This window comes from Coffea arabica, chromosome 1c (genome assembly GCF_036785885.1).
Source record: "Coffea arabica cultivar ET-39 chromosome 1c, Coffea Arabica ET-39 HiFi, whole genome shotgun sequence".
NCBI classification, from domain to species: domain Eukaryota; kingdom Viridiplantae; phylum Streptophyta; class Magnoliopsida; order Gentianales; family Rubiaceae; genus Coffea; species Coffea arabica.
The window spans coordinates 51,872,418-51,893,814 of record NC_092310.1 but is presented as its reverse complement, the minus strand read 5'-3'; the positions used below and the strand labels follow the sequence as shown (position 1 = coordinate 51,893,814).

Genomic DNA, 21,397 nt, shown 5'->3' with positions numbered 1-21,397 from the left:
GGTCAAACTTAGCTTTACATAAGTATTTTGTTTCCACGCAAAGGCAAAACAAATTTTCCTGACCTGAATGATCAATTTCGAGCGTGCATATGGACTACGGTGTACAATTCTCTCAGGTATCGTCGATCATATCATATTATTATCCGATGGGCCCTTTTTGCTTTTGGCTCAGAATGAACTAGAAGTCACGATACTGGTTTAAACAATGTCCCATCAAACGCTCTTTCTATCTCTAGAGATTTCAGATACTGGTTTAAATGGCTTACGCGTGTAAATCGAGTAACATCAACCACAGTCCTCAAATTTCCAATTTCTTATATCTTTGATTTGATGATCGGTATTGTTGACTGGGAAGTGACGCGGAAGGATCCGAGGCAAATACAACGCAATGCATCATCATGCGCAGACATACTACTATTTCACGAGTAAGCATATACTAATGTCTTGCTGTTGGACGTTTTCGAGGAATTACAACTTGCTCATGTTACAACCCAGAACCAGTTATTAAAGAGGTTCCCCATTGCTATACACTACACTACTTTCCTTTTCGTCTGCAAATCATTCGGGTTTTGCTCAGTGGAGGCAACTACAGATTTAGTCACCACCCGCACAAATACTCTTCATAGCTCAACAAACCACTCCAGTCTGACAACTGCCTTTTGCCAAAAATGGAGGAACCAACAAGCTTAATAATAATGGCCGTGACAGAAAAAGAAAAAAGGATGACCGGTCTAAAACTCTTCTTTGAAAGCCTAAGCAAATAAGAACAAAAGGTTAGTAGATCCAGCTACTCTGCAAAAAAAAAAAAAAAAAGAATAGTACTGTAGCATTAACTTGCATCATACATAGACTGTAGTAGAAGATTACAGAGTCATAATCATGATTAACAAAAACAAACCACCCTAAACCTCATTCTTAACCAAACTAATCTAATGGAGCACCTAGCTCAAGTCCCAACCTGCCATTCTCCTCCAATCATCATATATATATTCTAATTCGCCACCATCTTACATCCATTCAAAACCCCGTCATAATAGATTTCTTCCCTCTATGTTATTTACATTTAATGCCTTCCCCTAAATGCCCAAAATATCCGTGTGATCCATCCTTTCCTTTAATTAGACACAAAGTCACATAACACTACAAGCATTTGGATTCTCATCACTAAACAGCTGAGGGGCATGATATTGGAATTGATAAGGATCACCCATATAGGCAGGCCCCCCGTATACAAAAGGGCTAGAACTTGGATAATCATACCCCAACGGACCATTTGGTATCTGCTGCTGCTGCTGCAGCTGCTTTTTACTCCCTTCCATTTGTTCACCACCACCACCTTCCCCACCAGCAGGTTTACCTTCGCCGCCGCCGCCGCCGCTTTTCTCTTTCTTGTCTTCCTTCTTAGCAGGAACAATCTCCACATCCCTTTTCAGATGCTTCTTCAAGTTTTCCACCACGTCCTTCATGTCCATTGCACCCTTGACAGTCACCAAATCCTTCTGCCTATCCACTTTCATCTCCTGATAACCTGTAATCATTGTCATTCACCCATCCATTAGTCATTACACACAAGATACTACAGAAAAATTAGCAGTCAAATCTAACATTAAAACAGCATTTCACCTTTCGTTTTGCTGACAATTTTGTGAATTCTCTCGATGCATCCTTGACAGTGCAGTGGTACCTTCAGCACAGCTGTTGTCACCGGAAGCTGCAAAAACAGTCATAGATTATAAAATTAATCAATGGGTCTTTCCCAATAAACAACAAATAGCTGTGTTAACAAAAGAAATTCAACAAATTCGACAACACGTGGCCGCAATAAACGTGGTAGGCACGAATCTGAATGATTACAGTAATAAGCTAACACTGGGTACTGAAACATGAAAAAAATTTTCAAACTGAAGAAGTGATGTGAAGCAACAAATGCGGTTGCTCATGAGCAACTACTGCTAAAGAGCTGGTAACGTGTTGCCAGCACATGCTTCCACCGCTGAACTCGGAAAAAGGTAAATTCACCGAAGTTTAACAGTAGAATGCAAATTTTGACCAAGTACGGTAAAAAAAATAGTAGTATTCTTTTTCATCTAGGGGTAACCAAAAAAAAAAAAAGGTAAAGTAAAGATGCTAACATGCGCATTGTGTGCAAACGACGACGACAAAGAACTCAGAATTTGTAGCAGAAAAAGAGAGTAAGAAAAAAAGGACGAAAATATGTGCACAGCATTACTTAGCAGCGTACCTCTTTGGAGTTTTTCTCGTCTTTTTTGTTTTTGCTATTATCCTTGGGCTTTTTCTCCTTGGAGTCTTTCTTCTTTTCCTCTTTTCCATCCCCAGCGTCGTCGTTTTTGGCTTTGTCCTTTTTGGGCACCGGCGAGAGCAGTTCGACCTTTTTGTGCGTTTTGTCCTCTAACTTCTCTCGAAGCTTCAAAGGATCAACTTTTCCGCTCACCGTTATCTTGCCTGAGCCGCTGTCAACTTTCACAGCCTCCACACCTAGTCAAAACCGGAAGCAAAAATTACTTAAAATGTCAAATTTGGGAATTTCTTCAAACAAGTAATATTCAGATGAAAAACAGCAGTGAACAGAGCATCTTAGGTTTAGGAAACCTCAAGGATAATTTTCTTGGAAACTTTATCCTGAAGAACATGAAAACATAAAAAATTAAAACTGCAAAATTCTCGAAGAAATAGCGGCAAAAGTAAAATATAAAAGTGAAAAAAGTGAGACCAGAATCTCAGCAGAGAATATACGAAAATATGTGCAGTTACGGATGATAATTTATTTCATAAATAAATGCAAAATACCTTCAAAACCTCGGATACACTTGACGATTTTGGTAACGCAGCCGTCGCAATGCAAATCGATCTTGAGAACGACAGCGTTTCCGCCATTACCGTTGTTGTTGTCCTTCTTGGCGGCTCCTCCATCTTCTCCCCCTTTTTGTTGCTGGTTTTCTTCTTTGTCGTCCTCCTTCTTCTTCTGGCCCTCATCGCTAACCTTCTTGTTCTTCTTCTGCAGACAATCACAGCCACAAAACACTTTAAAATTTCCCATTGCGAAAACTTTTCCACGAAAATTCAGAAACCACAGATCACATTCATATTTCAGAAAAGAATAACGGATTTTTCGAATATACACACATATAGAGAAGGCTAATAAGAAAGATTTAGATAGATAGGAAGAGGCGGTTACTTTGCTCATTTTTTTGCTGCTTTTTTTTTAAAAAAAAAATAAAAATTCCGGGGCGTTTCTATCTGGCTTTTCTCGAACGAGTAAGAAAGATTTCTGAACGTAGAGAGAAAAGAGAGCGAAGGTGTATTTATTCGAGTGAGCGTGTGAGGGGAATAAGAGTGGAAATGAGGGTGGGGGCAGTGGAGGGCTGAGTTGTCAATTCGCTCATATGTGGCGATGGTGTCTAATACAGGTGTCATATGTGCTTGTGGGTATTATGTATGCTTAATCATGGATTATTATCATGGTTTGATATATAGTTAATTTTGAAAAGGTTTTTTTTTTCCCTTTTTTCACTTTTTGCCTTTTGACACAAGATAAAATGGGATTTTGCAATATAGTTCTAATAAAACAATTACCTTTTTTTTTATGGAAAAGGATACATAATAATCTAGGAAACATATTTTAAAAATTTTTTTGCACTTTTTACCCTTGTTTTCATGTTTTATTTTATGTTTTTGACCATGCATTGTAGAAACATTTGTATATAAAATAAAATAAAATTTGACTTGAGTTTTATTTCTTAAATCTTGTTTATATAACTTGTTATTGCAAATAATTGGAGAATGGGCTCAAACAAATGGAGAATAAAGGGCCTGTTTGGAAGCCAGATTTTTTGACAAGTTTTTTATCTACTAGTTTTTTAACAATTTTTGCTACAGGAACTCCAAAAAACTTCTCAAAGTTTTTTACCTACACACTTCAAAATATCAAAAACGCACAAAAACAAATCCCTTCCCTTTTTTTCTTCTTCCACCCCCATCCCAACCCGCCGCCGCCGCCAACGCCGACCACCACCGTCGTTTCCTCCCCCATCCTGCGGAGATGCGCCTGGCTTGTTGAGAGGCGCGCTGGTCGCGCGCTCTTGCTGGTTGTGGGCGCGTAGGGGCGAGCAGGGGCATGGAGGTCATCTGACAGCGCGCGTTGTGGCTGGGTTGCTAGCAGGTCTGGAGTGCGCTGTGGTCGTGTTGTGGAGAAGGTGCATGCCTGGTACGCGCGCTTGGGAGCTGGGCTCGTTGATACGCGCGCGGAGAAGGTCGCGCGTGCTGGCGGGCGGGGCTGTGTCGCGTAGGTGTGCGATAAGTCGCGCACTGGTGTGCGGGTTGCGTGACTTGGCTGCTGGGAGAGCAGGGGCTCTGGTGCGCCTGCGTTTCCGATCGAAGAGGCGGCGGAGGTGGTGGTCGGCGCTCCAAGAAACAAGGGGAGGGAGAGGAATAGGGGGAGAGAAAATGGAAAAAAAAAATTGCTGCAGACTGCTTGATGCAGTTTCGGGAGAGGAACAGGGGAGGGACGGGAGAAGGGGAAGGGGAAGGGAGAAGAAGCTGGAAAGGAGGAAAGAAAAGAAAAAAGAAAAAGAAAGAAAGAAAAGGAAAAGGAAAAAAAGTTTGGGTACAAACATCCAAACTTTTTCTTACAAAAGTTTTTCTACAACTTCTACAGTGATTTACAGTATAGTTTGTATTGACTGGATTCACGGTTGACGAAGAGAGGTGTATTTACTCAGTGCATACTACTATTAAGTCCATTCATCTTTCGAAAGGAAATGTTGTTTGGATTCTAAAATATTTGAGATAATTTTGTGAAAAAAGTACTATAGCACCTTTTTGATATGATATGTGTGAAATAAAAAGGTGATTGAAAAATGTGTTGATGATGCAAGAAATCAGTGCATGTAAATAAAGTAAAATAATTGGCAATCCAAACATAGTGTTTGGATATCTCATTATTTCAAATAATATTTTACTTTTATCATAAATACATTTTTCAACTCACTTTTTTATATTATCAATCATCGTTTTATCTCACATACAGCACATAACAAAAAATACTACAGTAATTATTTTAAATAATACTCTATCCAAACATATTTAATTTTTTTCTTGTTAATCGGACCTTTACTATCATTATTTTTATCATATGATTTTCATTTTATTAGATTATATGATAACACAAATTTGTGAGGATATCTATATCTATATAAATTTGAGAAGGGATTTTTAGCAACAAGCCTCCACGAATTTTTCCACTATTAATTCTATTTTTCTAGCATTTCACATTTAATTTAATTTATAAAATATATTTCTCTCAACTTCCATATCTACTCTTCACATTTGAAATTGTTGGTTACTTTTTAAAATCTTTTCATTTCAAATTGTTGGTTAATATGCATATTATTCTATTTGAACTTCAACCCATCACGTTTCCGATTGTCTTGCGTTATTTATGATTCTACAACAATTAAAACTTCTATAAGACCATAAGAAGAGATAACAAATATAACATCTTTTCATGCTTTCTTATTAATTTAAATAAGTAAGATTATTTACACTCCATTTTTGTTATTCACACTTCAATAATCATTTTGGTTATATAATTTTCATTAATTAGACTAAATGATAAAACAAATAGTGGAATTGCAAATAATAAAAAATGAAGTGCAAATAATATTTTCTTAAGTAGGAAGTGGCTTCCATGCCTTTCTAATTTAAAAAAGTAGTGACTCCACTTATATAGGAATTTGGTTTGAAATTTATTAGTGGGAGGGTAAACAAAAAGAAAGTATTGCCAAACTTAGTCAAAGTAAAAAAGTAAATGACAATATTTTATCTTTTAACTTAGTAATCCTAAGTAAAAGGGCAAAATTAAATTAAAAAATATTCATGAAATAATGTTGTGGATTTAAAAAATCAAGAATGATACTATTCATGAAATCCAAATTATGAAATCATTAAATAAAAAATAAAGTACTACTAGCCTTTTAACGTGATTTTTTTTAAATATTCATTTTTGATAAAAAAAATTAATGATAATAACAACATCACTTCGACCAAAATTTTTTTAAAAAGTAGCATTATAGTTTAAAAGAAAGATATAGAACATTCAACCCTAAAATACTACTTAATTTGTATATATCTGGCCCAAATTTGACATTAGATTTGAATAAGAGTGCAAAACCAAAACACTAAGGATAACTTTTGGTACCATTAATTATTTATGTATTCTTATTGCTGTCTTCATATGTAAATATGTATTTGCTATGTTAAATATATATATATATTGATTGTAGTACTTGAGGATATTATAGAATTATCAAATTTTCATTTCTATTTTTAGATACTAATAATTGCAACCATTGTAATCAATTTTCAATTTTAGATTTTCATTATGATAGGTAAAGTTAAATATATTGGGTTGCAGGGATATGAATTTAGAGGTTAGGTATAGGGGGAGGATGGAGGGAAGAAAATGTTAAGAAGTTGAAAAGTGGCAAGAAATGTTGAAGAAAAAATATGGGTTACAAGAATTAGCAAAGAAGGGAGAAAAGAATAAAGGGAATTGCAGAGATATGACAGAGATGAAAAAAAAAAAATAGAGAAAGTGGTACCATGATAGAAGATATGAAAGTCGTAGGAGGCATCTGATGACTAGGTGGCGGGTAAGAGAAGAGGGAAATGATGGTGATTTTTAATAATTTTGAGAATTCTAAAAACACATATTATGGAAATTTTTTTTAAATATACGTTAAAGTTTATGAAAAATGCTAATCTAAATGCAGTCAACAATTATAGGGGCACAAAATAGGAGAAAGATTTTTTTTCTAAAATTGGAAGAAAATAAATTGGTTATAATTTAAATTTTTATATTATAAGTATTGATATATGGGTATAACATAATATGTTTTGTTGGATATTGATAAATTGACTTTTTAAAAAAAAAACTCTTCTCACCTTACCACCCAACCTAACCATCTCTTTAAATGCGCTAACAATTCTTTTATCATGTAAAACATTAGAGATTAAATTTTTTTCAAAACATTAAGCATCACTTTTTTAAAATTTTTAGTATATATATATTTATTATTCTATACCATAATATATATATATATACAATATTATTTGAATTTGAAATATAATCCCGTGCATAGCACGGGTGAAAACACTAGTAATTAACAAAAAATGGAGCGCGGTTAGCATTTCCCCATCTAAAACTGTGACATTTATCATCGGCCTTCTTGAAAAACAAACTTCTATCTCGTAGGCATATAATCTAAATCCATGACATTCCTAGGCCAAAGAAATGTAGGAGTCTAAAATCCTAAGCACAAAAAATATATTTTTATTTATTTATATATGCACATGTAGCAAGTGTCGGTTTGAGTTTGGCGACTGGGTGCCCTGCCGCGAAATTTCTATGTCCTTGGACGCTAGTTTAGCCGTTCACGCAGGTAGGCGGTTTAGAGTCGTATCTAGGTCCTTCTCCCTTGTGGGCTTCGCTTTAGCAGGAAGATGCCAGAGTCCCGACAGGGTATTATCAATTCTCTCATCCTCTAGTCAAACTTGGCTCCCTCTCCCACCTTTTTCGTTTCAAGATTAGAATGGCCTTTTTATAGTGAGGTGTTTGTCAAACTTGATGATTTTCCAAATTATTTAAGGCAGAATTTTCGTCAAACCACAACTATTATATAGTAGAAAAATGCGTGAGTGAATGGTGGAGTGCTTTGGACAAAAAAAAAAGAAAAGAAAATGCTGGAGTGCTGATCCACGATGGCAAAGGGCTGCTGTGTGTAAGGATTTTTAGGGTCTATCGGGCTGACAACTGGCCGGGTAGTTTAGATACTTTGTCGAGGAGATAATCGAACACAGGTAGATGATTATAGACAATCAAATTTTGGTTGAATTTGACGCGATTGTCTTGTTTGGATTGCATTTTTCTCTGAGTGTTTTTATAGAAAAATTTATTGTAACGATTTAATATATGCGACGTAAGAAGATGATTAAAATATGTAAAAATTTTTCTGAAAAATTGTTGTCATCCAAACAAGTTTGCAGAAAAATTAGCACACTAATTTCTTTCTTTTTATATAATTATTATATATAAGTGGGTTGAAATAGCACTTCCATTCCCTAGGCAAAAACATCATGTTAGAGTGATGTTATTGAGGGGTTGTGAAGCAGCCTGCAAATGCTTTGTAAACACTCCTCCACTAGGATTTATTTAACGACGGTCAAAGTTTTCCACCATTGCACGATTTGCTTTCCGATCAGCAAAATACAAGGATCAAGAGAAGGTTTCTAGGGTTGGATGCTCTTTGGGATGAACTAGAAAGACGGTATATGAAATCAAGTTCTTATGGACCCAACCCAAAATGTGCAGTGTTCTTTTCTTGCTATCGTCACATTACAGAATGTCAATATGAGCCGGTGTATCTATCCAATTGCTAGCCGAAGGTAAAGTCTCCGCTTCTCAGCCCTCATGAAGGCAGTTGGTGTGGAGAATTGTGGTCAAGTAAACCTAGAATTAGGGGTATCCATAGGGCTTTGACAAAACAAAAAATTCAAGTCACAAGAAGTTGAAGCTTTGCAGTTTGCAATTCGGGCTAATATTATAAGACCTATGCTCGCCTCACAAAATGTATTAGGGTTTCGAACCATGGCCCAAACTCGCAATTAATACTTAATTACGTGTTTAAATATTATATTTATCAAATAATTAAATATAAATTTTAAATTGTTATAAGATATAGTAATTAAGCTATTTGTTCCATATAATATACACATTTATATAAAGACTTTTTTGGGCCAAGTTTCGGTGGAGTTGAGTCTAACAAAGCTTAAACTCGGCTCGCAATTAAATTGGGTCTCATTCAAGTTTTTCCCAGCCTAATAACATAGAAAGCTCGAACCTAGATATAGACTAAAATCAACCTCACAGACGTCTGCTTTGTGCAATCTGGGCTTTGAGCCTATGGACCAGCTTTTCTATTTTGGGCCAAGTTCGAGCTTATCAAATCCTCGATCTACAAGGCTCAATTGATATGTTTAATCTTTTTACAACCAAAATTGGTCAAGAAAACATGATTACATAATTAAACACCAGGGGCCAATTAGTGCAAAATTTAGTTTTGTTAGTAGTAGGGGCAAATTAGTCCAAATCTTAGTTATGTTATTAATATGGGCAGATTAATTTAAATTTAAATTTTGTTATTAACAGAGGCAAACTGATCCAAGAATTTATCATGTTATTAATAGAAACAATTAAGCCCAAAACTTGAATTATATGATATCGATAGTGTAGGGTATATAGTTGTTAGACTATAGCACGTTCCATTAGTAGGGTATAGAGGTCTAAATTGTTATCTCACCTCAACTCCTACTTATCTCAGAATAATTAATACTATCTCCTCACATTGAATTATTTTATCCCCATATGAAGTATTAATTCGATTAGGTGAAATTTATCATCTATGCGAAAAAAGTACCTATTTTTGAGATCTCACAGGACAGGGTTAATAGCCCAATCTTATGTCATGAACCAGCCCTTATTGTTCTAGGGATCCACCCACCTTCGGACCATGGTAAAATGACATGAAATGGTCACATCGAATATTGGGCCTTCAGACAGAAGTTTTTGTTCCCCAAAGTCCAAGTAGTGCTGGGCTACAAGTGGATTTCCAGGCCACAGGCTGACGTTGCACAAACTCGTGTAAATTTCACATATTTTGGCCGTACATTTTCACAAATGATGGAAGTTAACTAGTGCTCCTCATTTTCCATCAAGTTTTAATTTTTCAAGTAGTTTTGGGAGACGAATTTTAGGAGTGTGAGCACACAACACCGACAATGAAATTTCTAATGAGAGAATTTTATCTCAAGGTAGAAAGAGGCCCTATCGCAATCAAGATTGCAATGTCCCAGCATTTGAACTCAAATCTTCTTCCTTCAAAAAAAAAAAAAAAAAAAAAAACTCAAATCTTCTTGCTATCATAATGACAAGATGATACAAGCCCATGTATTTTTATCAAATAATTAGGAGCTGACGTTAAGTCTCCACATCTCAGACATTTAGGTTGAAGGCAATTCGTGTAATGTGGTGAACAGGTACAATACATAGACCTTTACCATTGAACAGTAACAAATTGGTATTTGGAGTTGGCATTTGCCCCTTTTCTATTTGCTTACCTGATTAATACTTTTTTCAACTACCGTTTTATCTTACATACACCACGTTAAAAAAACGCTACAATATTTTTTTAAAAAAAATTATCTTAAATAATCTACTATCTAAACATACCCATTGTCTCTATATATTTCCAACAGGGACCATAGATGAGATCTTTACCATTGCCAGTGATAAAAATGATCTCTCTCTCTCTCTTTGTATGTGTATGTGTGTGTATAGTGTAAATGGAAGGGTTTAAATTCAGAACCTCTCACTTACACTCCCTCTCTCAACCTCTTATTTCTACTAGTAAGTTCTAAAGCTAATCTCAAGCATTTTTTTTAGTCAATCGCATGTATTTTCTAACATCTATATGTGTTTCTATACTATATATATAAAGGGAGAGAAGGGATTGGTGTGAACATTTTGTGTCACTTAATATTATATCAAAAACACCACTTTAAACTAGTTTTCAAATTATTCACCTTCTTTCTTATTCTCCATCATAATTTTAAATAGAATAACTTTTCCTAACAGATGTAATGATTACAGATTTTTTAAAATAAACACATACTTCTTTACCACTGTACGTAGTAATTTAATAATGTGAAAAACTATAATCACACAATTTTTTAAATAAGAAGACACACCTGGGGATGTGCCAAAAGCATTGGTTTGAAGTAACCCAATCAACTTGGTCGTTAACACTGAACACCATCGTAGGTATTCCCTTAAATTTATCTATGTATAAAGACTAAATTACAAGTATGAGGGATAGTCAAGTAAACTCATAATTAAAGGGCAACTCCGTGCATTTAGACCTTATGTTGTTAATGTAAGAAAAGGACCATTTCATAAATCGGTCATTCCTTTTTTCCTAGTTGGGTTATCATTACTTTACCCTCTCGAACTGTAGTATTACTTTCAATTTACTTTTAATGTTATTTTTTAGGCACTTTATTCCCACCATTAAGCAAAACTAATCATTTTTCTTATATTGAAAATTTTTGGATGAAAATACCCTTTTTCATATAATTTAAAATAAATCACAAAGTTGCAAACTTTATCTCTTTTCCCTCTTTTTGTTTTTTCTTGGTGATAATCAGAGTGCAATAAAATTTTTTTAAAAAAAAAGAGAGAAGAACCTTGTTGATTTTTTTTCTTGGTTAAAAAGAATTAGAAAAATGGTGAAGTACCATTACAAATTATTTATTATTATTGTATAATAGAGGAAGGTAGTGTCCTCCAAAACCTTTCTATGTACTGAGTTGGTTAAACGTTCTGATAAAGTGTTTAAAAGATAACGTAAATGGTACTCTATAGGAGTACTTTTAAGGGGATAACAAATCTAAGAGTTAAAGCATGTCTTGAACTAAGTTACTAAACTCTTACGTTTGGACTTTGGACTGCTAGTTTTGTAGGTAGAAAGCCTAAAACTTAACGTTAGGGGAAGCTGATTGTATCACTAAATGTTAGGGAATAAAAAGTAATAGTAATAACCCTTCCTAGTTCGATATTTTTTCTGCAAAAAATTATTTTCGAATTCCTCCACTTTTCTCCCACTCCTGGGGGCTAGGTGTGGCTGCTTCCAAGTACTCTCGGTCCCCTCCCTGTCCAGCCCACTTGGGCACCGAATTCAGAAGCGGGTCACATTGCACGAGCTAAATTACAAGCCTAGGTACTGTTTAGGTGTTATAGTCATATATACGAGTTAACTCGTTTCCATGGCTTTAAAGATATGCCAAGTCAGATTCAGAGGAAGATATGCCAAGTTCTAACTCGTTCATTTGAAAGGTACTTTGACTAGCAAACTCGAAACGTTGCAATTGTTTGGTCAAAGTGTGAAGAGAAGTTTCAATCCTTGTTCTAGCTTTTGGAGTAGGACGGCCAGAGGTGCCGGTAACCGCCCTGTCCAGGCAAACATATTTGGTAGACATCAGTAGCACTTGGTAGATCAGCACAAATTCCCCATACTTTTATACATTATAAGAACAAATGATTTTCAAATTTTCAGTTCAAAAAACCCACAAAATTTTATGAACTTAACAACCTAAACTTCTGGTAAAGTTGAGGTGTTTCCTTCTTGAGTTCTCAGTTTTCATGCAATAGAATACTTCCTTTCCGTCTCTGGACTCGTTTATTATGGCAGTAGTAACATATTTCAGATGCCGTTGCCGGGAGGATTTTAGTTCTATTACACTTTGACATAACTATATTTCGGGTTCATCTTTCAAAATCAAGTAAGCTTTATGTCTATAAATAGTCGAAACCTTGTCCATGTAGAGTTAGCTATGCTGGTTGCACAATGTCCCCATCTCAAAAAAATTGAAAAAACAGATCAGTGGGCTGTAATTCTAACCAGTTACATACGTCCAAAGCCGGAATTTTCTTGATTCTGGAATTGGCTTCCCTTAGTTTCTCATCAGCCACGTGCACAGCTTGAATGGAAACGCACCCTGAATAACTAACCTTGTTTGGATCTCTATTTTTTCTCAAAAAATTTTTTTAACACATTTTTCAACCATTTTAATATCTTACATTAAGGTTGATTGCGAGTCTAGCCGCTGGCTATAGCCCGCAAGCAGTTCAATAAACCACTCGACTTGAGCCTGAGTTCGAGTAGCTCGAGTGGGGATGCAAGTCGAATTTCAAGTTCGAATATATGGTACTCGAGTTCAACAAGCTACTCGCCGAGTATTTTTTAATTTAAATAATATATATTTTTAATTATGAAATTATCATTAAGCGTTTATGTTTCAGTTAATTTACAAGCTGGTTTGCATACTTAATTAAATTTTTTAATGGCAAAAAAGTAATAACATAATTGTTAGAGCCACGTCGAGTCTAGTTCGAGTTGTTTTTTTTTTTTTTTTTTTTTATACATTTTTTGGAGTCAAATTTGATCCTCCATTTCCTAGCTCGATCAAGTTTGAGTTCGAGTCAAGTAGTGTGTGTCAGCACTGTCTGAGTCAAGCTCGAGTATCGATTTGTATACATTCATATCTTGCATATGTCAAATCGTTATATAGTACATATTTTTGGACAAAAAACTCGAGAAATTAGCACTCCAAACAGAAAGGTGATCAGGAAACGCACCCTGTGTCAAGTCAGATTTCTCACTGCTAATTGTCAAATATCAATCTCTTTTGCGGTTCGAAAGAAAGAGACTCCAAGCCATCCGAGAAAAAAGAAGGGCTTGCAAATATTTTCAGTGACCCGCGAATGATTGCCCTGATTTCATTCTGATTCGGAAGAGCAACCAAAAGTTGCAAGAAAGAGGAAAGATTTAAGAGCCGAATCAAAAACAACAATCGTCCTATAGCCGCAGGCGAGGCGAGTGGAGACTGGGGACAAATGCGAAATCGATCTAATCTTTAGGTTTTACTTTTTCTCCCTCGTATCTGTGGCTGCATAGCTGGATTCTGGCCCATCATAAAAGTCTTATGAGGAATAAATGTGAGGCTGATGCTAAGGGGTTCCTGCCACTCATTATCGAATTGGCTCCAGTAAAGTCCAAAGCTCCTGTGAATATATTGGGCCCCCACCAAGCCTAAACATATCAAAGCCCACGAGGGTCTGAGCCCTCGGTAGTAGAGTTTCAGATGCAGTGTTACATTTGGCAGCTTTCAACTGGTGGATGCATCAAAGTTCACGTGATTGGGAACTTATCAGTCACGTGGCCTAATTGGTGTGGACCATTTTAGCTGGCCCAACATAAAAAGTATGCCGCAAATGTTGATCTACTAGTCACATCATGCCATTGTCGCTTAGCTATTCGTAGAATAACTCTTTTTTTTTTTTAAAAAAAAAATTGTTTTAATAGAAGAAGAATGAAATTTAAGAAAATTTATTAATTTATACAATTACTTCTTCATTTGTTCATTTTTTCCTATTTTGTTGTAAAATATGCATGTAGTTTTTATGTATTCAAAGGGAAATGACGTGAGTGATCGACTATTACCTTTACCATATTTATTAGAAAATTTTCATTATTATTAGAAGTTTTACTAATTACATATATTGCGTTCGAGTGTACAAGTTTCTCTCTATATTTTTAACTACTCTCACTTTTAATTTTCAATCTAACACCTTAATAGTCAAACCATCCCATGTTTAGTTGTTAACCTACAAGATAACCAGGTGCTATTTAGCTTGCATATGTTTCTAGATGGCATATTAGATTTGACACGGTGTTACTAAGCATAGTACCGAGTTACTCATAGTCAATATTCTCATACGAAGAGTGGGAATTATGATTCACAAGTCCGAAGAACATGTTAACCTTGTGCCATGATTGAGAAAAAAATCTTCTAACATTCAACAAAATCATAACACAGGGGAGGGGAGGATTCAATTGAGTGGTAATGTGAAAGGAGCTGTAAGTAAGAAATTTTAAATTCAAAATCTTTCATTTACTTGAAAAAAAAAAAACTCAATCATAACACAGAGTAGAAAATCGAAATTTAGGCCATTTGGTGCTACATTGATAGGTTCTTCCTTTGTCCAACTAAACGTCTGGGGTCTCACTCATAACAATATCCTAATTAATCACTTAAAGATTTTTCCCATAATAAAGATTAAATATGAATAGGCTAGAGCTATATATATATATATATATATATATATATATATATATATATATATGGTGTCAAATTGTTGGCAATGAATCAATGTCAATGTCATGAATGTTTCTACAACAACAACAATAATAATAATAATAATAATTGAAAGCTGTAATGTGACCTCAAACAGTTGCTGCTCTCATTGTCATGAGCAATGTCGAACAACTACAAGTTATAGATATTATGGTACCTGAATTCACTATTATCACCATCATCAATCGTTTCAAGAAAGAAAAGTTTAAGATATTTTGTGATATCAAGTTGTAGCTATTGTCATTTTCGTGGATGTCAACAACTATAGTTCAAGATAAAATGTGGGAAAAAAACAGATAATGAGGTTAACTACAATCACTTATGATAGGTTCATTTGTCAATTTCACCAGGTAGGGTTTATCTTTAATTTCTGTATGCTCAAGCGACACACACAATGTAAATTTGGATCTTCAAGTTGCATTTACTCTGCTAGCAACATTTTTTATGGCAAAGTTGTCAAATCCGTCCCGAAGCAGAATGATTAAGGGTCATTATCATAAGTATGATGATTATTAAGAGTCGCCATTATGGAGCACGCAAGTGATCACCCGAGTCCTATGAAGTTTTGATGCAATCCTACTTTCTACCCTAAAGAATTTTGGATATGAAACGCACTCACAAGTATAGATCTTGCTCTACTTTCGCCGGACATCATATCCAGATATTCATTTGTTTTAGCCAGAACATTTAATTGGTTGGGGATTATATACATTAAAAGCTAAAAAAATCATTACTAGTTATTTAGACGAAATCCCAAATCGTTCTGATAATTAATCATGTGAACTTTTGAAGCATCTTTCCACAAAATTACCATGCCAATGCTTTGTGGCCAAAATTCTCTCTTCGTTCATCTTGTTCATAGAAAAGGGACTTGATTATGATGAGAAATGACTAATGATTTGGTTACAGTCAACTTCATATACTTACCCTTAAGAATGGTTTATTCTTCCATCAAACTTCAATAATTTACCTGGCATTATCAAATTGGGAAGAAACTTCCTTAACAATATATAGCATCATCCCGAATCCTCCCTTTTCTATTCTTTTTATCCTCACATGACTCCTAGTGACGAAAAAACTTCATACTGTCTATTTCATATCTTCTCATATCTTTCCGATTTGCAACTCCCAAGCCCAAACAAACTGTTAGTGAATCCACCCGCACCATAGTAAAATCAGGGCCGGGTTGGTATAAAACTTATACTAGTGAATAGTTGTAGTATTTTCTTCAGTATAATGGAAAGGCATATATTCGTACACGTAGACCAAAAGCAGCCCGGATCGGCCTTTATATAAACATGCATAAACAAGGGTTTTCAGCAGCATAGCAGCTAGTAGAGAAAACAGCCTGAATCCAGGTTTCTACTAGTCTCTTTCTCCCATTTCCTAATGGATCTGGCCGGTCATAAGTTGAAGATAAGCAGCCAATCCAAGATGCTGCTTTCGGCTGCATTTGCACCTGCACCTCCACTTCTTTCATTTACTTCTTTCAGTTCTTTGTCTCAATTATATATATTTTATCCATCTTTTTGTTTCCCTTCAATAATGCTTCATTAATTTACTTTTTTCTCCCTTGTTTTCCTTTTCATTTCATGAAAGTGAACTCTGGACGCAGCCAGCATAAAGGGCTACTACTAGTTCACTAATCCAGCAACAAATCCTCTACCATGACCCCCCCCCCCATCTTTCCCCACTCGAAAATTATCATATATATTAAAGGGACGACAAAGAAGAGAAAGAAGAGGTGCGGGTGCAGATGCAGGTGAACGCCATCTTGGTCTAGATTTCTGTACTATGTATTTTGTTTTGGAACAAGCCAAATGTACTACGACATATGCAGCTTCCTTAGCCTCCAAGATATGTGGATCTATGAGCTTCAAAGACTAATGAGCTTTTGAGAAAGTCTTTGGCGGACATGCATTTAAACATCTGTAAGCCCTAGTATTGTGCACAAGCTTTTTCCGTACACGAATTTACTACAGAAGACTTTTTTCCCTGCGTATTTGTCTGTGTATGTGTATTTCGTATCGATTTGTTTGTTAATGCTACATTGGTTCCTCTAATATGTTACACCTTGTATGAGAAGTGATGAAAAGTCTAATACGGTACAGTAGAGCTCAAAATCATATTTTTATGATATGTGACATCTTTTTTTTCTCCGATATGTGTTTTCTTTAAGAAGTGAAAAGATTTGCAGTTTGAGTTAAAAAGCCGCTTATGTATACTAGGAGGCTAACATATCATGGACACATCATTTGATCAACCTGCAGTCATCACATGGTGAACCCCAATCATATAGGAGTACTTGTGAAATGTTGCTTTCCATCTAATGAACAAGCTTATCAGGATAGTCCTTTTTCTGTAACCTTGTCAACTGTATAGTAATACCAAAAAGCTGTGATGGGCCTAAATGTTTCTTAATTTAGGAGTTTAATTGGCTTACTTTTCAATGTGGGTAGAAATCCTCATAATTAATGACTATTCTTTGGGCCTTGAAACAGAAGAAATTTCAGCGGAACATTACCCGGCGTTTGTTACTTATGAAGTACAATTGGATTTCTGTCATTACTAGCAAAATTATGCTCGTCTAGGACACTCTTAAGCCTATTTTCTAATCCTCGAAATGGATCATGCGTCTTTCTGTTGATAGAAATCTGATATATATATGCATGGTTTAAATTATCATTATCTAGTTCCTTCATGTTCTTACGAACTTGAAGTCAATTTGTTTGGAGAAATTTTTTTGATTTCAAACATTTTGTGATTCTAAGACAGGCTAATTTTCCATATAACTATCGTAGCGGGTGACACTTTTGTAATAATTGTTCTCACACACGAATAAACACATAATTGCTAATGTTCGGACGTCTTTTCCAGTTAACAATTTGTAATTAAAAACAATTAAATGGTAGCTGTAATACTTCACAGTTTGTCATGTTTCCCCGACATTAGTGATGATTCACAAGTTCATGCGAGCAATTGTTCGAAGTAAACACATGGCTAGCTCGGTACAAAGCAATATGCAGTTCATTTGTAAGCTGGACAACAGGTTTGATCTTTATCCTGGATAAACAAATGATGAACATTTGAATGTCAGTCTAATACTTAACAAATTGGAAAATATGCATTTCGGACTATATGCTTAGTGATATGTTAGCCAGTCATGTGGAAGTTTTAACATGTGTAGTGTTTGACATAGTCCAATGACTTTGAAAGTCTACAATCCATTACACTTTTTATAGTCCGTGGTCATGTAATACGCTGACATACGAATGTCTGTTGAGCATAAATGTTAGTTTAATTTGAAACATCATTAAGTGAGTGAAAGTTTTGTTATGTCAAGTTCTTGGACTAGTGAGAATGTCGACTTTCCAGTTTGAAACTCAATAGGCCATTCCTCGGAGATCAGGCTTATATACGTACTTTGCAATATTTGACCCTCGATCGATAAAGATGTGTATGAATCCAATGACATTGTTTGTGTTGATATATAAAAACTCAATTACCACATTGACAATCACAAGAGATCAGTTTGTAGTAGAAGCTAGCCTAAAGAAGAAACGAAATGAGAAGCATATGCTTCTCCAAGAAAACCTCAAAAAGGATCGGTGCTTGTAATGAGTCATATGGTGGCCTGGTGATGAAAGAAAACTAAATTGACCATTGTGGTGGTGTTAGGTGTTCGATGATGGTTGCATGAGAAGAAATTAATCGTGATCTTTTGGAGCAATAGTTCAAAATCTGACCTAAGTTATGAATGAATCGTATTCTGCAATATTGCAAGTCCAGCTGATCGCTCGAATGTTGAACCTATGGTTTCATTATAAACAAACTTTCGGTCCGATTACCAATGGTTCACAAGACTATGCTTTCCAATATTGCAAACTAGAACCATTTTAAAAGCTTGAGCTAACAAAACAACAGGTACTGCTATGCATTGTTGTTTGATTCTTTCTTCATTTTGAAGTGACAATTAATCATTAACGTATAGGAAGTTACAGCTTTGCTTCAGGCATTTCTCGGAGTAAGAAAATACCTTTTATCGATCTTGTGGTTTTGCATTTCTGCAAGATGGATCTAAAAACATGCATGTATTTGCAGCTGCCGGATCAGTTGCGGCCTCTCCCATATGAATAAAGATGCCTGCTTACTGCCTCGGTGAATCCAATTAATTGGTAACTTTCACGTTTCATCAACAAATAGTCGATATTCTGATAAACGATGATGTTCGATCTTGACACACCTTACCAAAGTAGCGCTCAAGGAATTAGATTTATTGTCTATTCGACAACTAACACAGTATTATATACATTATCTGAAAATTAATCTGATTTTGAATTTAAAATCTAAATTTATATATTTTGTCATGCATTCAACCATGATATATATATATATATATTATCACTATATATATATAAGATTAACTCTTGGTTTTAAGGATAATTTATTACTTTTCCTCTCATTTTCATTTCATCTTTTTCTTTCAAATCCTATTAATATGTCAAACCCCCCTATAGTTTGGTCAATCACCATAACGGAGGTACTTTTTTTTTTTTTTTTCATTTTTCACTTTATATAAACCACACTAGGATTATATGAATCTTTTGAAACATTTGGAGGATCATGCGATAAACGGTAATTATCCTGATATTTTACAAGAAGAGAATGACAACAACATTCATTTTATTTTTCGCAACATAGCTACTAGCATTCTTTTGTAACATACAGCAGTTCTTTTATTTTATTTTTTTTTCCTTGGTATTTTTTGGTTGCTCATTCTCTCTCCTTTTGTTGATCCTCCTCCAAGGCATATCCACCATGATCTCCAAATAAGAACCTCGCAACTTCATCAGCAGAAATTTCCACATCGCTCGCACAAGTTAAAATAGGTTTAGACATTGAAATTGAACCAGACATTTCGTCTCCTGCAAAAATTTGGAAGGGATTGAAATTTGATTAGTACGATCGAGGTGGAAAGACGATGGCTGCAGGTGCAATAAAAGTCGGACGAGACAGATAAGGATATGGTATGACTTTAGGACCATTTTGATTTTTGGGGGCTGCAGGATTTGTGTTAAGAACAGCATCAACAGAGGCTTTGGCTTGGATCAAGAGCCACTCCACAGTTTGGCCAGCAGTACGATGACCAAGCCTTTTTCTGAGCTCAAACACACGATCAGCACATCCTATTGGCAAAACAATTCTTCTGTCTTTGCCACGCACGTTCGAATGTCGATCAGAAGAAGAAGCCTTTTTGCAAAAACTGTTCATTCTCGGACCTACAAATTTGGAGGGCTTTGGCACATTTGATGGGGCGTTTGAAGAGACCATTTTCTGAATCGATTAGCTTAAGCTTCTTTGGTGCTCGAGTATTATTGGCAGGAGAAGTAGTAGTTATATTTATACAAGTACAATGAGGTTGAATTTGCAATGCAATATGACATCAATTCATATTCATATTTTCTTTTTATTAGTATACTAAAATAATAACGTGCTGACATGCACAAAGATTTGTTCCCTTTTATGCAATTGGAAAGGAAATCCAGTATTTGGAGTGATATATTTATAGAGCAAGTAATAAATGTCTGCTAATTGTTGTATATGTTAAAATGCATCCATCCTGGATTGGTACATTAAATTCTTTTATACATTATCAAAAAGGAAGGAACCCCTTAATTATGGCAGGTATAATAATTAAAATTAGAATTGAAATTTGAATGTGTATCAAGAAAAAGAAATAGCGTTGAACGCTTTGACAATTAATTCATTACCTCTGCAAAAGAGGCTTTGCCCTCTCACTATGAACGTAAAATGCAATAATTATATGAATATTTGGGTTTTAATACTGTGCATTTAATTCTTTAGATACTGAAACTGCAATAAAACATCTACCTCAGTACGTAGTTTTTTTTTTTTTTTTTCCTTTTTTGGTGCATATTGGTAGTGTAAGATTCGATTACCAAATTCGATTAGTTTATTCATGCATGTAATTAGCTGTAACTAGCTAGACCCACACTTGAACAAAGTTTAATACAGTTAAGCTTTAGATTATGCTGACATTTTTGCAGCCCTGCATCTATTGCTTCAAAGATTCTTCTTTTAGTCTATTACAATTCGAAAACTTTCTTAGTTTATATTTTAGATTTTTTTTTATTATTGAATGCCCAATATATCCAACCTACCATGTGAATGCGCGACGCATTAGTAATTATTACCTTCTCGTGTGTTTATATCCTTTCCTTAAATAACTTTATTTGTTTAAAAAAAAATTTAGCTCATGAATTATATCTTAACAAGCACCTGGTGGTTTAAAGGTCTTAAACAAAGTTTGTGCTATGTTCATACTGATAGTAAATTGGACGTTGGAAATTAGTGGTAGCTGCTTCCGGATAAGCAAACATTTTGTTTCTTTGATTTCAAGCTTTAGATCCAAGAAAAATATTCTATGGTTGGGGCAATAACGTACATGCAGATATTTGATATGAATTGACACAACACTGACTAGATTCAGGTTAACCTGGATTTCATCAGGTAAAAATAAAACACTAAATCAAGAATAAAACCTCCA

General features: G+C 35.1%; 1 protein-coding gene and 1 long non-coding RNA gene across 4 annotated transcripts; one reads left to right on the top strand and one right to left on the bottom strand.

Annotated features, from left to right (window-relative positions):
• Nucleotides 1-379: 379 nt before the first annotated feature.
• LOC113727347 (heavy metal-associated isoprenylated plant protein 3-like) lies at nucleotides 380-3,334 on the bottom strand. Of its 2 annotated transcripts, none has more exons than XM_072076724.1 (6): nucleotides 3,197-3,334; nucleotides 2,809-3,016; nucleotides 2,243-2,496; nucleotides 1,624-1,711; nucleotides 1,261-1,528; nucleotides 380-752 (listed from the first exon to the last, which is right to left on the bottom strand). In XM_072076724.1, exons 1-6 carry the CDS (start codon nucleotides 3,203-3,205, stop codon nucleotides 599-601), a joined length of 981 nt encoding a protein of 326 aa, XP_071932825.1. In that variant the 5' UTR covers nucleotides 3,206-3,334; the 3' UTR covers nucleotides 380-598. The 2 variants fall into 2 exon arrangements, with proteins under 2 accessions (XP_071932825.1, XP_071932826.1); XM_072076725.1 differs by having other exon boundaries at nucleotides 738-792.
• Nucleotides 3,335-15,813: 12,479 nt separating this feature from the next.
• On the top strand, nucleotides 15,814-20,389 carry LOC113727343 (uncharacterized). 2 transcript variants are annotated; one of them, XR_003457789.2, is made up of 3 exons: nucleotides 15,815-16,760; nucleotides 18,931-19,004; nucleotides 19,637-20,389. It is a non-coding gene; the product is annotated as an uncharacterized lncRNA (long non-coding RNA). The 2 variants fall into 2 exon arrangements; XR_011839714.1 differs by having other exon boundaries at nucleotides 15,814-16,760; nucleotides 18,931-20,389.
• The last annotated feature ends 1,008 nt before the right edge of the window (nucleotides 20,390-21,397 follow it).